A 21969-nucleotide genomic window follows, 5' to 3' on the forward strand; every position below is an offset into this window, starting at 1 on the left:
GATGTCCTGAGCAAGGAGCCTAGCTTAAGCCAATAGGTGTCGAGCTCTCCAAGGTGATGAAAAAGCGTGCGAGTAGGAATTGAAGAATGAGTGTATGTATGTGTCTAAGTGTACCTTCTGAGGGTGCAAGCTCATCCTAATATAGACCTCCAGGCTAAGTTAAGATGTGCCTTGATAGTAGGTCACCAAGCTAATGGTGCATTCAATAATGAAGTTAACTAAGACATGCGCCTTTATAGTAGGTCGCAACTCAAATAGGATGTTAAGCACATTGAGTTCAACTTCCTGTTTAATGAGCCTTCCTAATACCTTAAGTTTTTGTAGGATCTGGTGCAGTGGCAAGCCGGTGAATATGATGATATATGGGCCTAAAATTATGGTCACAACTTTCAAGATAAGATAATCAAAGTGAATGTGAGCTTTATGATGTTTAGGTACCTGATTTTAGTTTCATGTAAGACCCCTACTTACATAGTTGATAGCTTCTCCACTGTCTAGACCATTATCGAGTTAATGACTTCGTCTCTGACTAATAAGTATAGATAGAAATCATCTCTAGGCTAAAGCCTTATCAATAGCGTAGGCAAGTTGAGGTACTCTTTTAGTCATCGAATGCATATTGGTACTCTTCAATCCATTGGAAGTCCTTTGCCTTCTTGATGGCTTGAGAAAAGGACAAGCATATGAAGCAGCCAAGTGTCACAACTTGACCGGTGAATCTTTAGACTTCCTTAATTGAACTCGACAGTTACATATCCAATATAGCTTGGATAGATCATCTCAGGATTGGCTTTGATGTTACTATCTAATTGAGGACTTCCCCAACATGATGCCAAATACACTTGTTTGGGTTGAGCTTCTGTTGGTATTTTCGTAATACCTCGATTACTTTGGTCAGGTTATTTTTATGTGAATTAGAAGTCCTATTCTTATCTACCATTTTATTATCATAAACTTCAATGTTTTTCCAATTAAATCTTTAAAAATAGTGTTTATAAGGTGCTAGTAGGTCACTCCAAAATTCTTAAGATCAAAGGGCATGATTCGATTACAATATATACCAATTTCAGTAATGAAGGAGGTCTTCTCTTGGTCCCCTGGGTCCATCAAAATTTGATTATAACCTAAAATGGTGTCCATGAAGCTCATTAGCTCAAATATCGATGTAGAATCTACTAGTTTATCTATCCATGGGATCAAGAAGTTATCCTTGGGGTAGGCTTTTGTTTAGGTTAGTGTAATCGATAGAAATTCTTTACTTTTGATTCTCCTTGACAAGTACCACATTGACAATCCAATCTGAGTACTTTACTTCTCATATAAATTCAACTCGAAGAGGGTCATGAATAAGTGACCTAATCTATACCTTCTCCTTAGGATCAATCTCAAATAGAGGCCCCGAGATAACTTGCCCCATAGGCTATCATCGGTTATCGCCAATCTTCTCAAGTAGGTTGAGGCCAACTTTTAGGGATCGCATCCCTTTTCTCTTCAATGTCGTTACATAGAATTTCCTTGATTCGAGTTTGATCCTCCCAAATGACCCCAATTTCTTGCTTGGTTGGGAACTTCATAATGAGGTGGTTGGTCAATATGACAGCTTAGAGGGCGTGCAAAAGTGGGTGGTCCAAGATGATGTTGTAAGTTGAAAGTTCCATAGTGATGAGAAATTAAGCCATAATTGTAATCCTTATTGGCATGGTCCCCACTATTACAAACAAGTTGATCTTCACTATCCAGCAAACAACATCCCCACTAAAACCTACTAATGGTCATCGGTTGGGGCAAGTTACTTCTAATCGAGTTTCATCTATTCAAATGCTTCAAAAAAAAAAAAAGAGAATGCTATCCAAACTCTAGCTATCAATGAGAATCCATCTTACCTCATAGTTCAGAATCAAATCTTTATGTCCAAGGCATCATCACGAGGTAGGTGAACATTCTTTAGGTCTTCTTCTACGAACATCGTCTCATCTTGTTTTAGCTTTTTGAAAGGTTAGGTGTCAGGGTCAGTCTCTAGCTCCTAGACTACTTCTCTTTGGGTTACGTTGCTACACCCAGCTATCACCAATCCTCCAAGGATGAATGCGATCATTCTAATGAGTGCTTCTTCCTCAGTTTCCTTCTCTCAATCTTTCGACTACTTGGAAAGTTGGTCATTCTTAAAGAACTTTTTGAGGTACCCATGTTGGATGAGCTCCTTGGTCTCATTCTTTAACTCCATGTAGTACCTAGTTTCATGGGAAACAGTTCGGTGGAGCTTGCAATATTGTTCCTAATTTCTCTTTGCTAGGCAACAGTTCGGTGGAGCTTGCAACATTGTTCATAATTTCTCTTTGCTAGGTTGCCTTTCATGCAAAGGGGCCACTTCGGGATGTCCTAGTGCTTGATTTGCATTAGGATCTCACCCCATTTAGTGTTGAGTAGAGTGTATGTGTGGTTCCTTTTGCGTGTATTCTAAGATTGTTTGGACGAGCTCCCCCCATTCCAACTTTACTTGTCGTTCACTCTTCCACGATCCTCATCCCAGTCCTTCCTCTTTTTCCTCTCCCCTGGTATCTTCGTGCATGGATGGCCTCTTTGGCGTTCTTGTACTTTTTAGCCCAATCGAAGAACTCGATCCTATCATGGGGTAGTTTCTTCACCAGGGAGAACTAGAAGTGGTTGTATATAACCCCATGGGAGGCTTTTTTCTACTGCTACTTTTGGGTCGATGTCACAAACTTGAAGTGCCTCCAAGTTAAACCTCCGGATGTACTCCCGGAGGGTCTCCTCAAGTCGTTGTTGGATGTGCATTAGACTAGTAGGGGTCTTCCGATATCGTCGACTTGTTGTGAAGTGGTCCATGAATATATTTGAGAACTACTCCCAAGTCTTTTATGGAGCCTGGTGCAAGTCCAATATACAACAATCAAGCTTTTTGTTGGAGCATGGTCAATAAGGCCAGGTACGTGCTTGCATGAGAGCCTAGAAACTCTCTAAATGGTCTAATGGGTCAGAGGTCCCATCATAGGTCTCCAAGGTTGGCATCTTAAAGTCCTTTGGTTGCTGTCTCAGGCGAGAGAGGGGATACCCTGCTTACCTTGGGGATACCCGAGGTATTGGACTGACTAGCTTGTTGGTTCCTAGACAAGCTGGCATAATGGTCTTCTCAGGGTCCCAGTCAGCTTTTCGTGGGAGCTCGTCGAGGATGCCTTTCGTAGTTATCTCGCTGTGAGGCTTCCATGGAGCATGAGTTATTTGTCATGTAAGAAGAGTCCACCCTACTCCCTTCCTCAAGCACATAAGTGTTGTCCCACTACTCTGACATGTGAGCCCGAGAAAGGTTATTGTTGTTGTTGTTCCTAGGCACTAGTGGACCTAGAGGAATTTCCAAAGGCGCAGGTGGTCAGTTCTTCTAGTTTTGTATCAGGAGTTGCACCCTACTAGGGTATTAGGCTACTCTAGAGGCAACTATTGTCCAGCTGCTTCTCACTCCTCTTGGGCTTTAAGCTAAATGTCCATACTCCAAACCAGTTGTACCATATCCTTAAACTGCTCTCTTGTTACCCCCATGTGGTGAAAAAGAGAATGGCCTTTGTGTACAGGAATTTCCATAGACGACGCCAATTAATAATGGTTAGAAGTTCACAATCCCTATTGGAGATGATATGGAGCTCGATTGCCACCTATGATAGCTTATCTACAAGAAAACAGTGTTAGAGGGCCTAGGTGGATGTCTTGGGCAAGGAACTCCAATGCTCAAGTCGATGTTGAGCTCTCTAAGGTGATAAAAAAGTGTGTAAGTAGGAATCAGAGAGCAAGTGTGCATATTTGTAAGTGTACCTTCTAAGGGTGAAGCCTTACCCTTATATAGACCTTGAGGCTCGGTTGAGATGTGTCCGACACGTTCGGGCTGCTGATGTATGTCTATGTTACTTCTGGGATATGTCCGCACGGCACCATAGGTGTCCTTATCCGCTCCCCCATGAGGTGAGGGTTAGCAAACTTATCACTACTAGGTAGGCACTATGTCCACGAGCATCTCGAGTCAACTATCCAATATGAATAGGGGAGAGAGAGAGAGAGAGAGAGAGCATTCCATGTAGGTTGGAGAGGTTCCTCAAGTTGCGGGCTACCCAAGTTAAGCAAGTAGTTCAGGAGCACGACTAGTCAAATTGAATGTATGCTCTAGAATAGTAGGTCGATCTGCTAAGGTGTCCTTAAGCGAGGTTAGAGTTCGGTCAGGCTTCATAAGCTGCTTTGTTAAGGTGCATTCAAGTGGGGTCTTCCAATGTGCCACCGAGGTGCTATAAAGTGTTTCTATCGCCATGTAACAGAATATAATTGAAAGAGAAAATCGACTCTCATCATATATCGTTAAAAATATAAATTTCATATGCATTTATACATTTATGTGGCTATTTTTACATTAAATATAGTGTTATTAATGTATTTATAGAACTTGTATGTGTTTCCCTATTGTATCCAAGTATTTTCCATATTTTCTTTTCATTAGTATCCATGCATTTCCAAAGCATATTTATATTCATATCCATATCCGAGTTGTCTGATGTGATACCCAATATCAATTTTTTGATCCTTGGCTACGACTAACACAATACACGTCTAGTCATGAGTATTGGTACGATACATGCAAGTATTAACGTGTATCGCACTTTAACAACTAATATAGACCTATACCATATGTTTCCGTTCAATCATTCCAATTTAGAATTAAAAAGAATAATATTAAAAATTAGTATGCTATAAATATTAATGAAATGGAAAACCTATGAAAATCATATTTATATCAAAAATTGATTTTTTACCCTCAATAAATTTAAATATAAGACTTAATGGAGGGGATTAAATGATGTGGGAAGTAATAATTGAAGTTACATTTTCAACCTTACCATTAGAGATGGATTAAATACACCATTATGGGAATTTTAGTAGGTGTTAAAACTGGCATTAAAGTTGTAATAAAATCTCTTTTATACCCTTTTTCAACAAAGAAGTAGAGGGGTAATTTTAGTCCAAAAAAAGTTTCACATTGCATTTACACTTTTATATATAATATATAGTATATATATATAAAGCATCTTGAATACATAAAATTGAGAATTTACCATTTGAACATGGTTTTAATTGAGAACATAAAATATTTATCGTTGAATCATTATTACTAGCATTATAAAAACTAATAGAAATAAGTTTATTTTTAATTTCATAATTATGTAAAGTATTTAAAATACTTGTAGCAATCATTTGGCAAGTATGTGGTCATTCAAGCCTATTAAAACTTAAAATTATGTTTTGTAAAAGCCAATTTTTATCAATAAAATGTTTAGTAACATGAATATAACTTATATTTAGAATCCCAAATATCAAAAGTAATTAAAACTTTAGAATTAATTGTTGATAAAGTATAAATTAAATTTTGTTTATATGAATAAAAAAATTAAAGCATATGATATAATAGTAATTTTATAAACTTTTTTTTTTAAGTGGGGATTTATAGAATGTCGTAAAAATCTTTCAAGCTTAGTGTCTTCAACTAATAAATATGGTTGTTCAGAATGTACAATATAGTTTGCTAATTCTTATCACATGTTATCTTGAGAATATTCAAATTTACCAAAAACCCATGCATCAATTTGTGCTTGTGATGATTGTTTACCTTATTCTTCTTTATTTTTCTCATAAATATGTTTGCCCAAATGGCCAGGACTGCCTTGCTACTATAACTAAAGTCACTTGTACATTTACAACAAATGACTGTTTTCCCCTTCTCCTCAACCTCTTCTATGCTAAATAGTTTTTCAAATTAAGCTAGTCAACTTGTTGCCCTTCTTTTTTTCTTTCCCTTAGTAGTAGTACTAGGGGTGAAATTTTCAACAACATCAATAGCATCCATATCAGTGATGACACTATCATACTATGGCTGAACATCATCAAAGTTGACACATGTTGGGAAATTGGTTTTGAGCTGACCATTTTTTAAAAACTTTAAAAAATAAAAATTAATTTAATCGCAACTTACATAATTTGCTGATTTAGAATCTCAACTTGATTTCAATTGTTGAAACCTTCAAACTTCCCAAATTGCTAATTTGGGATACTTGAGCAATCCTTCTTCTCGTCGAAACTTGGTAAGTTGAAAATTAGATAGTAGAGAGAGTATGAGAGTGTGTATAAGAGAGTATTAGAATTAGTATGATGAGAATGGTGGAGAATAAGGGTATTTATAAAAATTGGAATTAATTCAATTGCCCAAAATACATTGGAAAACTAGTTGTTATTTAATTGTTGAGAGGGGTATTTTGGTCATTATAAAGCTAATTACATTTGATCCAAATGCCTCTAAACAAGTTGTTATATAGTAGTCGGGGGTATTATTGTCATTTTTCTCTCTCCAGAACAAAATACATAAATTAGCTATTTATAGCTATTGGGGATATTTATGTAGCCCCCAAAATTGGGGGTATTATTGTCATTTTCTCTCTCCAAAACAAAATACATAAACTAGCTATTTATAGCTATTGGGGGATATTTATGTAACCCCCAAAATACATAAACTAACCATTGGAAGGCAGACCACGAGCCTATGCCAACATGACCCACATTGTCGTGGCATGCCATGCCGGCTTGTGGGCCCGAAAACTCAAACCCGACATGGCCTATACATTCTTGCCATGCCCAATATGGCTTGCATGCTACAGTAATGGGTAGTACCAAGCCCAACCCATGTGGTATCTAATCATGCCATACCACGAACGGCAAAACCTGATTTACAGCTCTACCTACTTAACTCAATAATTATTTGTCATGGGAAAATTTCCCCAACCACTCTTTTACGTTGGCCCTTATATCATTATAATATGCAAAGATACAATAAATTATGTTGTAAACAACCAGTCTCCAATTATTGCTAATGGGTTCATTTTTGGTGATGTTTGGTATCACCTAGTTGTGTTGCCAAATTTTGGGGGGTGATTAAAAAATTGTCAAATTGATGATTTCTAAATCAAAGCTGATGCTATTTAAGTTTGCTTGAAATGTAGATTTATTGAACATACTTTTATTTTAAATATATTTTTCCTTATGAAAAAAAATATTGAACAACAAAAGCATATATACTAACATAATAACAATTTATCGACTGCTAGAGAATTAGGGGCCTCACATAACAACTTGAGCTTTTATTTTGAATGGATCCTTGACATGGGATCAAGTGATTTAGTGTTCAATCCTCAATACCTATTATTGTTATTATTTAAATTTGACAAAATTAAAATGATATAATAATACATCTCACCAACAGGAATGAAATTGGGTTGGGGGGGGGGGTATGGCCCCTGGGAGAAAAAAAGACCAAAAACATTGCATTCATTCACGTTTGATGTTGAAACGCATCCACAACAATCACATCAGTACTCAGTAGTAGTACCAAAACGCCATCGTTGTTATATGGGCTGAAGCTTGGGCCTTGTCGCCTTCTCTAGAACGGACAATTTCAATTAAACCACCCAGATATGGCCCACATACCAGCGGCCTTAGTCTTGTGCTCGTTCCGTCGTTCGTTTGGAAATGGACCTGGGCTTTGGAGGGAAACACGTTCAAAATTTTCAAACCGGGGAACACGAGTCGCGGCCGTGAACACATTTTTTGTCCTCTATTGCCATCAATTCAATAAAATAAATTAAGAGAGAGAGAAAGAGAGAGAGAGGGAGAGAGCGCCCGTTGTAGTTTCGTCTAAAGTCGTGAGTTCTGCCGAGTAATTTCTCTGCAACTCTTTGATTCTGGTTCTCTTCCATGGACTTTTTCTGACAGTTAGTTTTCTTTTTTCCTTTTTTTAATAAGGTTTTTTTTTTTTCGGTTTCTGTTTGTGGGATTTGGGGATTTAGGGTTTGAAAGCGAGGGAGATGACGCAGGGCAGTGGCAATTACAGCAGTGGGGGCGGGACGGATTTCCATTTGCCCGATGAGATATTGTCTGTTATTCCAACGGATCCATATGACCAGCTCGATTTGGCGCGAAAGATCACGTCCATGGCGATTGCGTCTCGGGTGTCGAAGCTTGAATCCGAGACGGGGCGGTTGCGGCAGAAGATATCGGAAAAGGACCGGTTGGTATTTGAGTTGGAGGAGAAGGTATCGCAGCTTCAACAGGTGCTTCAGGAAACGGATGCACGGTTGAGGGTTTCTCTCGACGAAAATGTAATAAATGAATATATATATTTTTTATGGAATTGAACTTTTTGAGAAGATGCGTTGGCTGATTGTTTTCTGTTTGTGTTTGAAGATGAAGCTGTTGAAGGAGCGAGAATCTCTGATTATGACTTCAAAGAAACTGACCCGGGATTTGGCAAAGGTGGGTTTATTTTTGTTCTTTTCTTTTCATTTTTCGTTTTCTTCAACTTGTATTTCTTATTAGTATTTCCTACCCGTGGTTCTTATTTGGTCCTGCATAGGTTAGGGCGTTTATCTTAATTCAGTAATATTTTTATTTGACACTGTATCTGTATTTCTATGTGCATCTATGCTACTTCTCAGTAGGAGCTGTTTGAAAGGGCTACTACAAACCTCACACATTCCATATGCATCATCCTTTATGTTTACGCTTTTAAATAGTTTATGCCTATATATCACAACTCTTGACTCTTGTTAAGTACCGTCTGTCATGTCAATATGATTTATATTGATAAAAAATATGGTAATGTTTTTCTTTGGCATCCCCTATTTCTGCATCTGGTGCATATGATGGTTATAATTCTATGCTGCATACAGTGAAAAGCAATTGAATAAGAGTTTGGACTGATTTCTTCTGTGTGGAGGTCATGAACAATATATGCTGGTTAGAGTTTCAGAAACAGCATGTTGCCTTTGGGACTATCAAATACTTTATACCAGCATATCATATATTTTGTAATGCACTATCCATCATGGTAATCTACTAATAAGGTTATTGTGCATCCTCTCATTTTACCACTGGTGCATAATTCAGTGTGGCAAATGAATTAAATGGAATTGAATACACGTTTGAACCAATTTCTGCTGTATAGTTCCACAAATATGAATAAAAAATAGAATTCTACAGACATCATAATACCATTAGGAGTGTTAATGATGCAATTTTAGGTGACCACTAACTATATAAGAATGTATTACTATGGAAGACAAATATTGATGCTAATAATGATGTGAATGGAATAATATAACCAAAGGCTAATCATGATGGCATCTTGATTAGGAGTTGGGAATTGAAGGTGTTTCTTTTATCAGGATAGGTAAACATTTGAAAGCTTGAAAGCTATACAGATGATTTGGAGATTTTAGTTCTTTTTGAGTTCATTAGGATTTTCTTAGCTGCACTTAAGCAATAGTATTCACCAAAAAGAAAGGGGAACAAAATGGTAACAACTAACAATTAGTAAAAGCAAAGAGGAAAAAACAGCAATAAAGGCAGGTAGGATGGCAATAACAGTGGAAAAAAGCAACATGAAATGTTGAATTGGAAAACAAAATTAATCACTATGCTGTAAAGCCTGTAATATAAGAGTTGGATGGTCACTTGCATTGTTTTCAATTTTTTTAAGTATTTTTTACCTTTCTTCCAAAAGGTTGTGCCTCACTTTGTGCCTTGGGTGCAAAATGCCCTTTGTGCTTTTTTTGCACGTTGCACTTTTAAAACACTGGGTCTACTTTTAATGTATTTTTTTAGGTTAACATGATATTGAGCAGATGCAATTGTACATGCAAAGACATCTTCAATTCTTTGATCTTTTTGCTTTGGCACGGAACTAAATCCTAGTTTCTGTGACAGTTGGAGACATTCAAGAGGCAACTGATGCAGTCACTCAGTGATGATAATTCATCTGTAAGATTCCTAACCTGTCATGCTTTTGATTGTGAGTTCCTGTCTATGTGCTTGCTTACCATGAATGACTAAGATGTCTTCTACATGTCTATGTTTTAAATTTTTTTTGGGCTCATGCAGCAAACTGAAACTGTTGATATAGGAACATGTGACCAATCAGTTGCCAAAGTCTGTTCTGCAAAGGGTACTTTCAACTTACATGACATGATTCTTAAATAATTGTTATTTGTATGATGATGGCTAATTATCATTTTCATTTCCTTCATTGGGAGAATTTCTGGTTATCTCATTAAATGCATCCTTGTTTTAATATGTATGGTGCCTCAGAAGAGGTGACAAATGGGTATACAGCACCACATGTTGGCAGTGGTTCCATGGAAATGGTGAACCAAAATGAAGATGGTGGGTCTTTTTTTTGTTGAAAATCTTGTGTGAAAAATTTGGTTATTTTTTGATGTTGTCTAACCTGATTACTGGTTTACAGCCTCAAGGAATGTTGGCCAGAGATTCTCAATGACTCCCTACATCACCCCACGCTTTACTCCAACTGGAACTCCCTCAATTGTTTCCACAAGTGGCTCCCCTAGGGGGTACTCTGCTGCTGGATCTCCGAAAGGGGCCTCTGGTGTCACGTCTCCCACAAAATCTCTGTATGAGGGGAGGACTGCAGCATCACCTTGGTATCCACCGAGTCAGCAGTCATCTGCAGCTAACTCTCCACCTCGTGGCCGGCCATTGCCAGGTTTGTTACAATTAATTAATATTAGTCATTACATATAAAATTATAGAATTTTGTAATAGATCATGGCACATTTTCAACTTTTTGCTCCTGAAGGAGAATTCAGGAAAAGATGGCATCACTGTGTATCACCATAGTGGTGTCCACATATCTAATTCCATTTAAAGTAGGGAAGTTATTTTGGCACCAAAGCATAGTTTTCAAGGTGCCTAGGCGAGCCTAGGTGACCATAGGGCGCCCGGGTGCCTAAGCAGTGAAATTTTAAAATGGTAGTTTTCTTGAGTTTTTACTTTTCCTATGCTTTTCTAAGCTATTTTATTGGTTTTGTGTGCTAACTAGCAAGCGTGTACTTTTCTATCAAAAAAAAAAAAAAACTAGCAAGCATGTACACTAACTATTAACACCATAATTCATTTAAATGAGTATAAGTTTCATATAAAAAGCTAAAAACATAAAATATTATCAAATTAGCATGATTTCATGACTTCATGTTCAACATTTAAATATATTGTTTTCAATAAAAAGGAGTCCAAACCAATTACACCAAAAAGCTAAACTAATAAATACTATTTTTTTAGATTCATAAAGAAATAATAAATTAAACAAAAAGCATTTTAAATTTACAATAAATGAACAAAAAATAAAAGGATTCAGTTAGGAATCAAATCAAACACATACCTTGACTGAAATTTATCTATTATAGGCAATAGGCATTTAAAAGGAAATATATAGGAAGTAGGAGCCAAATCAAGCAATGAATAAAACTATAATAAAAAACTATTGCACTTATCCAATTCTCCACAAAAGGATAACAAAACATGAATTTTATGGCAGTGATTTAAAAGGCGCACCTAGGCGTACAGGCAAGGTGCATTTTGGGGTATGTGCCTCGCCCAGGACCTAGGTGCACCCCTTTCAAAAGGCACACACTTGGTACGTGTGTGCTTTTTTAAAATATTGCGCTTTTTGCTTTTTTTTTTTTGAGTCTAACGGTTGGGTCAAGGGCTCTGCCCCTGGACCCTTGACCATGCCCCTCGAGGCAAGCCCGACCAATTCTATGTTAAGGTCTAAAATTCTTATTTCTCACATAAAAAATAATTATTTTATAACTTTGCCTTTTTAGAATATATTTTATTGCAATGAATGAATGAACAACATTAGCAAATAGGGGGAATGAAAGTTATAAAATATCTTCTTAAAAGGCAATGAAAGCTATACAATCATTATTTTTTATGTGAGAAATAAGAATTTCAGACCCTAACATAGACTTGCTTAGGCTTGCTTCGAGGGGTGTGGTACAAGGGCGACTCATAGAATCAAGAGTGCAATATGTTTTACATCACATTTGCTACTTGAAGCAATGCAATTAAGGAAAAATAGGGATTGTGGGTTTTACATGCTTGAAAATGATTTATATATTTGCTTTTATTTTTAAATTTTCATTTGAATATGCTTTACATGTTATGTTTATGTATTTTAATTTTAGATAATAGGTTTTTTAAAACATTTATTCTAAAATTTAAGTTTGTATTTTTTATTGACATTATGCTTAATGTTTTTTGAATTTTTATTTTTTTTTTAAATTTGGCATATTATGAAAAATTTGACATTTTTTTTAAATTTCCTCCTTGCTTAAAAAGGTGTACGCCTCGTGCCTCAAGTGCAAGTCGGCCCTTGCATTTTTTTGCACCTTACACTTTTAAAACAATGGTTTATAGATGATCAATAAAGAAAAATATCTAACTAATTTGAGTGTCTAGGTAATAAGAACCTACAATCCCTCCACTAAATCCACCAACATCATCAATAGCACAATCAACACCATCATCATCATCCTCATCACCTTCATCTTCTTCCTCATCAAGTTCTACGACTTTATGTTCATCTTCATTATCCTCAATGTTTTTATCTCACATTGAGGATTCATCTTCCTCTTCTTGCACAACACTTTTTCCTTTGTCTTGCCCACTACCATCGCTTCTTCCACAACCACCTCTACCTCTGCTTCTACTTGCACGTGTATAAACTGTATATATGCTTCTTCTCGGCCTATTTAATCCCTCAACAACTTCAGTTGCTCCTAATGCTTCATCCACTTCATTCTATGTGAGATTACCACCTTGATGAACTAACTCATTTAATGGGCCTCTTCCAGTCAACCATTCACTACTCTCATCAACATCATTGAAGCAAATGGGATTAAATTGTCATGGATTTGCACATCTTGTCATGAACCTCTCACGAAGACGTTGATTATATTGAACAAAGACGAGATCGTTAAGCCTCTTTTGATCGACTCTGTTCCTATTCTTGGTATGAATCTAGATTCATAACAAACAAAAATAAGAAGATTATAGAAATAAAATATTTTAACTTTTATAATCATAAATCAATTAAAAGTAAAATTATTTACATGCTCAAAGGTGCTCCATTTACGCTCACAGGCATAAGATTTTCATGTAAGAGCTAATATGTGTAATGCAATACGCCTAAGGTTTGGTGTGCAATGTCCACAAGTATGCCACCGATCAACTACAAAGTACAAACTACAAATATAGAACAAAATTAAATTAGAGAATACAAATTCAAAGATAAAAATACAAAAAAATGAATGAACTAACCACAACATTCTAGAGGTAGATATTATTTGGTTGTTTTGTTTCCCGTTGTCTAATTGCCATTTCCTTAGAAAATGCGCCACGTGCATGCTTATATTCTTCCATTTGATGGGAGTTCTTATTTTGAATTTCAATGTTACTCACCATCCTTTCAATACAATCTATAAAGCCTAACTCAAACTTCCTAATTTATGCTTAACTTTTAGTTTTAGTTTTATAAAATAGGGCTGGATTGAGGAAGAAACCAGCAGGGTGCAAAAGATGTTGCATCATATTATTCCAACACCTGGACCTGTCAAAAATTTCAAAAATGGGCTTATTTTCTCTTTCTTTCCCACCAAAATTTGCTTTTATCTTTTCTCTTGCCCGTTCCATTGCAAAGTAGTACCCTATTGTAGGTTTTTCATCACCAACAACCAACCATAAGATCTCTACAATAAAGGGCAATTGTTACATTTTTCTAAAATGTAACAGAAAGAATAGTACTTGAGACTTTTAAACCCTTTGGTTTGTTTGCCCATTTACTTTTAGTTCACACATCACTAACAAATAAATAACGCAATGGCTTTTTGAAAGTGAACAGTCTTTGCAAAGTAAAAATGATGCGGCAAACCTTATAACAACACATCTAACAAGATCCCTTCCATGTGTTTTCTCCCTCATATAAGCAAGGAGAAGAGGATGTCTGTGGATAAAGGCACAGGTGCTTGACAACTATGCACCAAAGGTATTGATAGTTTAACATTTAAAACCTCTTTGGGAGCCATGGCTTAAAAAAATTATATGGACTGGGGCAAATATATGTATATTGTTTTTGGGGCCAATTTGACAAAGTGATTCAGTTAGGGCAGAGTTAATGACTGCTGTTTTGAGGTACAAAAATCCAGAGAAATGGGAATCGCAAGATTGATTGTGGAAGGGGATTCAAAAATAATAATTGGGTGGCTGAAGAAAGGAGAAGGGGTTATTTGACAATACATGAATGATCTCAGGTGGTTCAAGATGTTGTCAAGAGCTACGGACATTCAAATTAGATGTGTAAGGTCTGTTAATGGATTGGTTGATGGATTACTAAAGCAAGGAGTGCATAGAAATCACTTGTATTGGGCTCAATTGTAATGGGATGATGGGGTTCTTTTGATATAAAGGGAGTTCAGATTTAACAGCTTCTTGTTGTAACCTTTTATTAGTTTTAATAATTGTTTTGTTGCTGATAAAAAAGTTGTATGCATATAGATCAGGTACCACTGTTGTTCATGATGCGCTTATTTATTTATTTTTTGATTGGAAATAGTAACTTCATTACTACAAAATTAAGATACAATTGTCAACCCCTAAAATAGGTGTTGAACCCAAGTAATTTGATTTACAGAACTGCCAAGAACAAACTTTCTTGTTTGGCTAAGGTATCAGCCAGACCATTAGCTGATTTTCATATCCACTTGAAGCCTGCACCAATTTCCCTTGTTATTGTGAATTTCTCATAATGGGCTGTTGATACAGCCATGCTCCCAACTTGCCTGATTGCACTTATTGAGAAGCTGCACCAATTTCTTGTATGGTGCACTTATTTATTGTAGCTTGTTTTCTGTGTAAATCGAATTTAGTGGGATTTGGTTTCATGATTTCATTTGTTAACTAATTTTTGTCTTGTGTGCATTTTAGCAAGGACACCACGGATTGATGGAAAAGAATTCTTTCGACAAGCCAGGTTAGTTCCAGACTTCTAGCTTTGATTTTAATCCACTCATTGAATTTGATTGGTAAGAAGTTTCTTCTGGTTCTGTCATTCAGGAATCGTCTGTCATACGAACAGTTCAGTGCATTCCTAGCGAACATCAAGGAACTAAATGCTCAAAAGCAATCTCGGGAGGTAACCAGTTCTTGATTCCATAAGCTTGTTATTATCTTTTTTCGTAGTTGAGTTCCTACTGTTGGATTAGCCACACTAGGAAATCAATATTCTATTCTTTTCAGGAAACCTTAAGGAAAGCAGAAGAGATATTTGGTTCAGATAATAAGGATCTTTACTTATCATTTCAAGGACTGCTCAATCGTAACCCTCATTAGATATACACACATTTTTCTGAGAAGTTTCATGAGGTAGGTATTTCTGATCTGCTTCCTCAAAAGATTATGTTCTCTTAAAATCAGATTTAGAGCTTCATGATAGAATGTGTTAAAACAAAATTTAAACTCACAGAAAATGTAAATGGTTGTAATAGATCAACAAAATAAGCTATTACACAAAGAAAACTAATATTTAACATCATGCTTGAAATGATTATTAAACTAGCTCAAAGGAGGTCATTTTTGCTTTGACCAGTGTTTTAAAAGGTGTGGGAGGCGTACACCTGGAGGCGTGCCTCCAGGCGAGGCGCTCCCAAAATGCCCTAAGGCGTATGCCAGAGGCGCTGACACCTCCGAGGTGTACGCCTCATGCGCCTCATGCACATCTGATATAAAAAGTCGGAAAAAAAAAGAAAAAAGAAAAAAAAGGAAAGGAAAAGAAAAGGAAGGGAAATAAAAAGAAAGAGAAGAAAAAAAAGAAAAACGGAAATGAAAGGGAAGGGAATAAAAGATAAGGGGAAAGAAATTGGTTTGCCCCTTGCCCCTTCGTCCCCCCTTTGAACTAATGTTATGCATCTTTATTCTTAATATAATTTTTTTTATTAAAAATAAAGAAAAAAATGAGATCCCCCCTTCCTCTTCATCCTCCTCCTAACCCCCCTCTTAAGGAGGCTTGTGCCTCTTGCATTCTGAACTACGTGTCACGCCTCTAGGTAGTGGAACGCCTCGCGTCACGCCTCGGTGTTTTAAAACATTGGCTATGACATTGTCGTAGCACAGGGCTAAAACAGAAAATCATGGACTTGATCTACTGCTGTGGCCCCGCCAAGAAGTCACTTCATCTAATTCAAAGTGGGGCCATTGACAGCAAATCAAAGGCTTTGATTTACTTGTTTCAGCACAGGGCTATGACACTGCCGTAGCAAATGTGGGTTGAGCTCAAAGTGGTAACCATGCAAGTTTGGTTGGCAATAACATTGTTACTCCACATATCTACAATATTATCACAAACTTATGCTATAATACTATCTCTTGTACTCTATATAGTGCTGGTAGTGTTCATTGGGGAATATTTATGTCATGGAAACTATCTCAATATCTCTCGTATTCCATATAGTGTTGGTAGTATTCATTGGGGAGTATGTTGATTCTGGTAAAATTGTGTTATTACCCGTGGAAATGGAAATATGTTATGTAAATATTAGGGAAATTTGGGACATTTAAACTGTGGGAGGAAGCAATGTTTTAAAATGCCGAGGCATGATGCAGGGCATTCCGCTATCTGGATGCATGAGGCCGTAGTTCAGAACATAAGAGGCATAAGCCTCCCGAAAACAAGGGGGAATTAACCTCCTTAAGAGGAGGGGGATGAGGTGGAAGGAGGGGGAGGAGGAAGAAGAGGAGGGAGGATCTTATTTTTCTTCATTTTTAATAAAAATGTTTTATATTGAGAAGAATGATGATGCATACCACCATCATTATCAAAGTTTTGTTCTTCCTCTAATACCATCCTATTGAATAAGTCGGCAATGATTATTTAAAGAATAAGAATCTTGTGTTAAAAGAAGAGAATAGCAAATTGGGAAGAATAGGATAAATAAGGAAAATGAGTGAGGAGTATATTGTGCTGCTTGTAATGAGCCCCCCCAATTTCTTATATTGTTGCTGGAAATAAATGGAGATTTACAAAAATGCCCCTACTAAAGTTGGGGGGGGGTGCCTTGTTACTAATGTAGTTCCAATGGTGAAACTAAATAATGTTCATGGCAAGCTGGGCATGACTAACATAAGTGCTTGACTTGGGGGAAGTGTTGAAGGAGTAGTTTGTTTATAAACAGTATGGTCTAGTTATCTAGTTACCAAAGTTTTCAAGGTGCCAAGGTGAGGCTAGACGGGGGTGCAGAAAATATAAAATAGAGGGGCTGAACCTTTATTTTTGTCCTAGGAAAAGAAGAAACGAATGGATGAAAGAAAAAAAGAAAATAATAATCAATATGTGTTGATTGGATAAAATTTTAAGTTCTTTCTTGCTTATTAGTTCCCCATTTTCCTAACAAATGAGGAAAATAATAAAACGAAACTAGAATTTTAAATGACAAACTGAATAATTTAGTTTAATAATGTCTGTCTAATTATTATTATAATGTCAAAAAGTTAATAATATAAAAGTATCCAAGAGCACTTTGTAAAAAATATCTTGGCAATTAAGCGAGGTGGCCCTCCTTGAGTGCCTTATTGCCTTGACAATCATGCTGGTTACACTTCGGTTCTGTTTGTAAGGACATTTTTTTTGATCAGCAAAAATCTTTCATTAATAACAGAGAAATTAAGATACAATAGATAAAGATTGCAGAGGAATAAACTGCAATATTCAGCAATCAATTACAATTCTGCCCAATACAATGAAGATCTATTTGCCCCTTGTTTTGCTAGGGTATCCGCCATCCCATTTGCATCCCTTTTGACCCAACCAAACTGAGAGTTGAACTTCCTTGCAAGTGTGTCAATTTCTCTGAAGATAAACTTGAGCTTCCAAGGTACTGACGTGATGTTTTTGACCCAAGAGATGACCAATAGTGAGTCTCCTTCAGTTTCTAAGTCTGTTGTTCCTATCTGCTCAGCCATCCTTAGACCTTGAAGTAGGGCTAGAGATTCAGCCTGTTTGGAAAGACATTTTCAATGTACTTTCATACTTTTCGCACTGGTTACACTTCAAAAGTGTTAAGTATGAAAGGCACGACTTAGTGTTTGTTTCACGTGCTTTATACTTTCAAAAAGTACAAAGTAAATTTGAAAAGCACAAAGTTAGCTTTTGATATTTTTTTGGGCCCCTAAAATACCTTATGTAGAGAAACGGTATAGTAGTTATTTCTTTATTTTATCTGTTTGGGCCTTGTCATGGGCCTGTTAGTTAGGCCCACATTAGTTACTGTTATATTCTGTTAAGTAGTGTCTTAGTTAGCTTTTGATAAATTTTTTTGGACCCCTAAAATACTTTATCTAGAGAAACAGTATAGTAGTTGTTTTCTTTATTTTATCTGTTTGGGCCTTGTGATGGGCCTGTTAGTTAGGCCCACATTAGTTACTATTATATTCTGTTAAGTAGTGTCTTAGTCAGTAGGGGTATAGTTGTCTTTGTAATTTAATTTATGATAGAAACCTATAAATATCAAATCTAAGCGGCAGATTAGAGACAAGTACTCCCTTTTTTCCATTCTTCTCTCGTCTTCTCATCTTTTCTTATCTCTTCTGTTTTTCCCTTTCTTTCTTTGTATTCTTGCAGAAAACTTAACCTGAGTACAAGCCGAAGGTGATCAACATCGGCCTTCTTGGTATCAGATCTAGGTGTAAGGCCTACTAGGGTTCTCATGTAGTCTTGTTCCAGCCGGCTACATGAAGATAGACTAGGCTGGTTTTCATAAAAAAACAAGACGAATCTGCCTCATGCCTCCAAGTAGTGGAATGCCTCACATCAAACCATGTTTTAAAACATTGGTTCAAAACATGGGTTATCAACGGGTTCCAAAAGTCTGATAGTTGATCTGATTTTAATCGAAGTACAATTATTTTATAATATATACATATATTGGTTTAATATATAATTTTTATTTCGTATTTATATTTTACTTATTATATATAAGTTAAAAATTAATTAATTTTTTAAATTTATTTATTTATTTTAAAAGGGTGAAATGCTGAAACCTCTCCTGAAGTTTGGTAATTGCAATCACCTCCCCTGAACTTTCTGACACAATTGCAAGTAGACCCCCTTTGTTAAAATCTTTTAACAAGAGGCATGAAATTGTCCAAAATACCCTGAAGTTGGTTTCTACAGTAAAAACAATACAAAATTATGATACAAAAAGAGTTTAAAGTTGCAGTTTTACCTTTGAGTGGTTGATATGAAGAGCAAATTTTGAAGATAAATCAATTTTGGAAAAGAGGAGTTTAGAAGGGCTTGGTGCAGCAATTGTATGAAGAAAAGAAATTGGAAAATAAGCATTTTGTCCAGAAGTAAAACTGCATGGGTATTTTTGAAATTTTTATGCCTCTTGTTAGAAGATTGTAACGGAGGGGGGTCTACTTGCAACTGTTTCAAAAAGTTTAGGAGAGGTGATTGCAATTACTAAACTTCAGGGGAGGTTTAAGCAATGGTCAAAAACTTCAGGGTAGGTTTTAGCAATTTTTCATTTTTAAAAATATGATATGGAGTCAAATTATCTGATCCAAAATTCCCAAATCGGTTTATGTTACATCTGATCCAAGGTTTTAGCAAAACATTTGGTGAACAAGGGCTGATCATAGGAATAAAGTTATCTTGGTAATATGAGCTATGCACCTAGTGAAGTTATCTTGGCAGAAAATGAACCGCTCCTTTCACTATTGACAAGAGGGCAAAAATAACTATACTGCATCATAAAACTGAGTTTATTAAATATCAAGGGAACCAAGCATTACAGGTAGACTATCGAGAAGTGAGCTGTGTGACCTCTTCTAAACAGCAGAATAAAGAAACTGGGAAAGCAAATCACAACTAAAGAAATAAATCACAAATGTGCCTAGTAGCTGCCCCCTATTTACCCCTTGTTTGGCTAAGTAATCAGATATGGAATTAGCTGATCTCTCCACCATTGTAATATTAAAATAATGTCTCTTTGTTAATCACTTGATCGTCCCACCCATTGTTACTATTGTAGAAGCAATAATCAATTTTCTGTTTTCATCTTGCAGGTTCTCCAGCAAATGCGTTAAAGGAACACTTATCGTTACTTGGATGCCACAGCTTGTGAACATGCAATGAAGATTTAACTGCTGCCATGATGTTCCTCAAGTGTTTGGGCTCGCTGCCATTGTGTACGGACAGAGGTGAGGATGGGGCGTTACACTAATATTGAGTCATTTAGTTGATTAGAGAGCAAGAACATGGTTGGTTTGATGACTCCACTTGTTTGGGGTGTATGCTTTGTTGTAAATAAATGGCTGGTTTCTTATGTCCTCAATGCCCTATTAATTTGTTTTCATATAGACAACTTGTCATGAATTCACCTACCCTCGAGAGATTTTTTTTTTTTTTACCTTTATCTTGTTTTCCCTTGTGCATTGCTTGTTGATGTTAGGGATTTCAGTCCCTTGGCACTTTGGCAGAATTGGAGGGTATATTATATAAAGGCAGGCATCACTCGGATTGGGTCATCCTCTTTAAACTAAGCTGCAATCTGGTACCTAGCTGTTTGACTATACACTGGCCTCACATTCCACCAAATTTGCACGTAGGTGTAGACAAGGTCAAAACTCAAATATTGCAATCAAGGTTTAAAATATTGATATGCCCCATATGTCGGTAGGAGTGTATCGGGCAATATCAGTATTTTTTTAACTTTTTTTTTAAACCGGTTCAGGGGGGCCGATTTAAGCTCCACCCCTAAATCGGTCAGAACCCTGATACATCCTCTGTAATGTTGTATCGGGGAGCACTCGAATATGGGCTAATTCGTATTGATACTTTGAATCTTGATTGCAATGGATGATGTTTCAGTGGATACGACTTTCAAGAGCTGTCTAATGCAAAATTGAGCAAGCTTATGGGCTGCTCTGTTACGGACTTGAGATGTATGATTTAACACAATCAAAACTGTGACCAGAGAGATCGACAGTCAAGAATAGTATTATGGATCCGCCAGGTGGTTTCAGATCAGAAGAGATGGATCACTGATTTCACATCACTCGCACAAGATCCATCGATAGGTTCATAGCCAATTTTAGTTCTTCCAAGATAGAGGCCTAGAGCTTCAAATTCAGCAGCAGAACCACATATTGCTTTTTGTACTCGACCCATCAAAAAATTCCTAGCATCATCCCGGATGATAATTCCAATAGCAGCCATTGTGCCAGTCCAAGCTCCATAAGTGTTAATCTTTTACAGAATGGGCTGATGTCTTAGTCGATGGACTACTATTATTAATCTGCACTCTTTTCTGTAAGGAGGAAATCAAGGCTGCCTGCCTTTGTTTTTTCTAGGTCTTGTAAATGTGCATGAATGGAGGATAACACGTCGATGGGAGAAAGCTATATTTTCAATCACCACTTCTCATCTTCCAAATAAACCACATCACCACTGCTTCTAGCAATAGGCAGGTCCTTCCTATACTCAGTATTAACTTTCAGCCATTCTTCTAACCAGTAGGAAAGGCCATGGCCGCTTTCTGGTTCCAATTAATACCCATAGGGCAACCAAACCAGATTGGTGTCAAGGTCTTGCTTTGAAAGAAAAGATGATCAATGGTTTCCAAATGATTATCATCACAAAGTCTACAAAAAGGTTCAATGAACTTTGATCTTTTCGGTAGTTCTGCATTAATTGGTAGAGCACGATGTTTGCATCGCCAGATGAACATTTAGCATCTTATACGTGGTATGAGCAAGTTCATCTTCCAGAAGGACTTCCAACTGAGATCATTGCAAACCCAACCTGCCATCAAATTTTCAGCACCATCTTGTGTCAGCATTTTGTGTCCCGAATTATAAAGAAATTTCCATTTGGGGTAGCCTTCCATACTAGTCTGTTTTCATTAGAGAAGCAATTAGTGGGTAACTTCGCTTCACTAATAGCTTTAACAGTAACACTATCAAACAGACGATGCAACAGAGAAACATTCCGTCAGCAATGTGGTCAATGAGCAT

General features: G+C 36.6%; 1 protein-coding gene across 3 annotated transcripts; it reads left to right on the plus strand.

The window, feature by feature from the left end:
- Positions 1-7567: 7567 nt before the first annotated feature.
- Positions 7568-20492, plus strand: LOC148846292 (interactor of constitutive active ROPs protein). 3 transcript variants are annotated; one of them, XM_088954710.1, is made up of 11 exons: positions 7568-7759; positions 7890-8201; positions 8287-8355; positions 9808-9861; positions 9982-10045; positions 10189-10263; positions 10346-10603; positions 14884-14929; positions 15013-15091; positions 15196-15321; positions 20020-20492. In XM_088954710.1, exons 2-10 carry the CDS (start codon positions 7908-7910, stop codon positions 15286-15288), a joined length of 1032 nt encoding a protein of 343 aa, XP_088810836.1. In that variant the 5' UTR covers positions 7568-7759; positions 7890-7907; the 3' UTR covers positions 15289-15321; positions 20020-20492. The 3 variants fall into 3 exon arrangements, with proteins under 3 accessions (XP_088810836.1, XP_088810838.1, XP_088810837.1); XM_088954711.1 differs by having other exon boundaries at positions 7712-7745; XM_088954712.1 differs by lacking the exon at positions 15196-15321 and having other exon boundaries at positions 7640-7759.
- The last annotated feature ends 1477 nt before the right edge of the window (positions 20493-21969 follow it).

The sequence above is a fragment of the Nelumbo lutea genome, chromosome 7 (assembly GCF_056320005.1).
Source record: "Nelumbo lutea isolate HS-2025 chromosome 7, American lotus-T2T, whole genome shotgun sequence".
In the NCBI taxonomy this organism is placed as follows: domain Eukaryota; kingdom Viridiplantae; phylum Streptophyta; class Magnoliopsida; order Proteales; family Nelumbonaceae; genus Nelumbo; species Nelumbo lutea.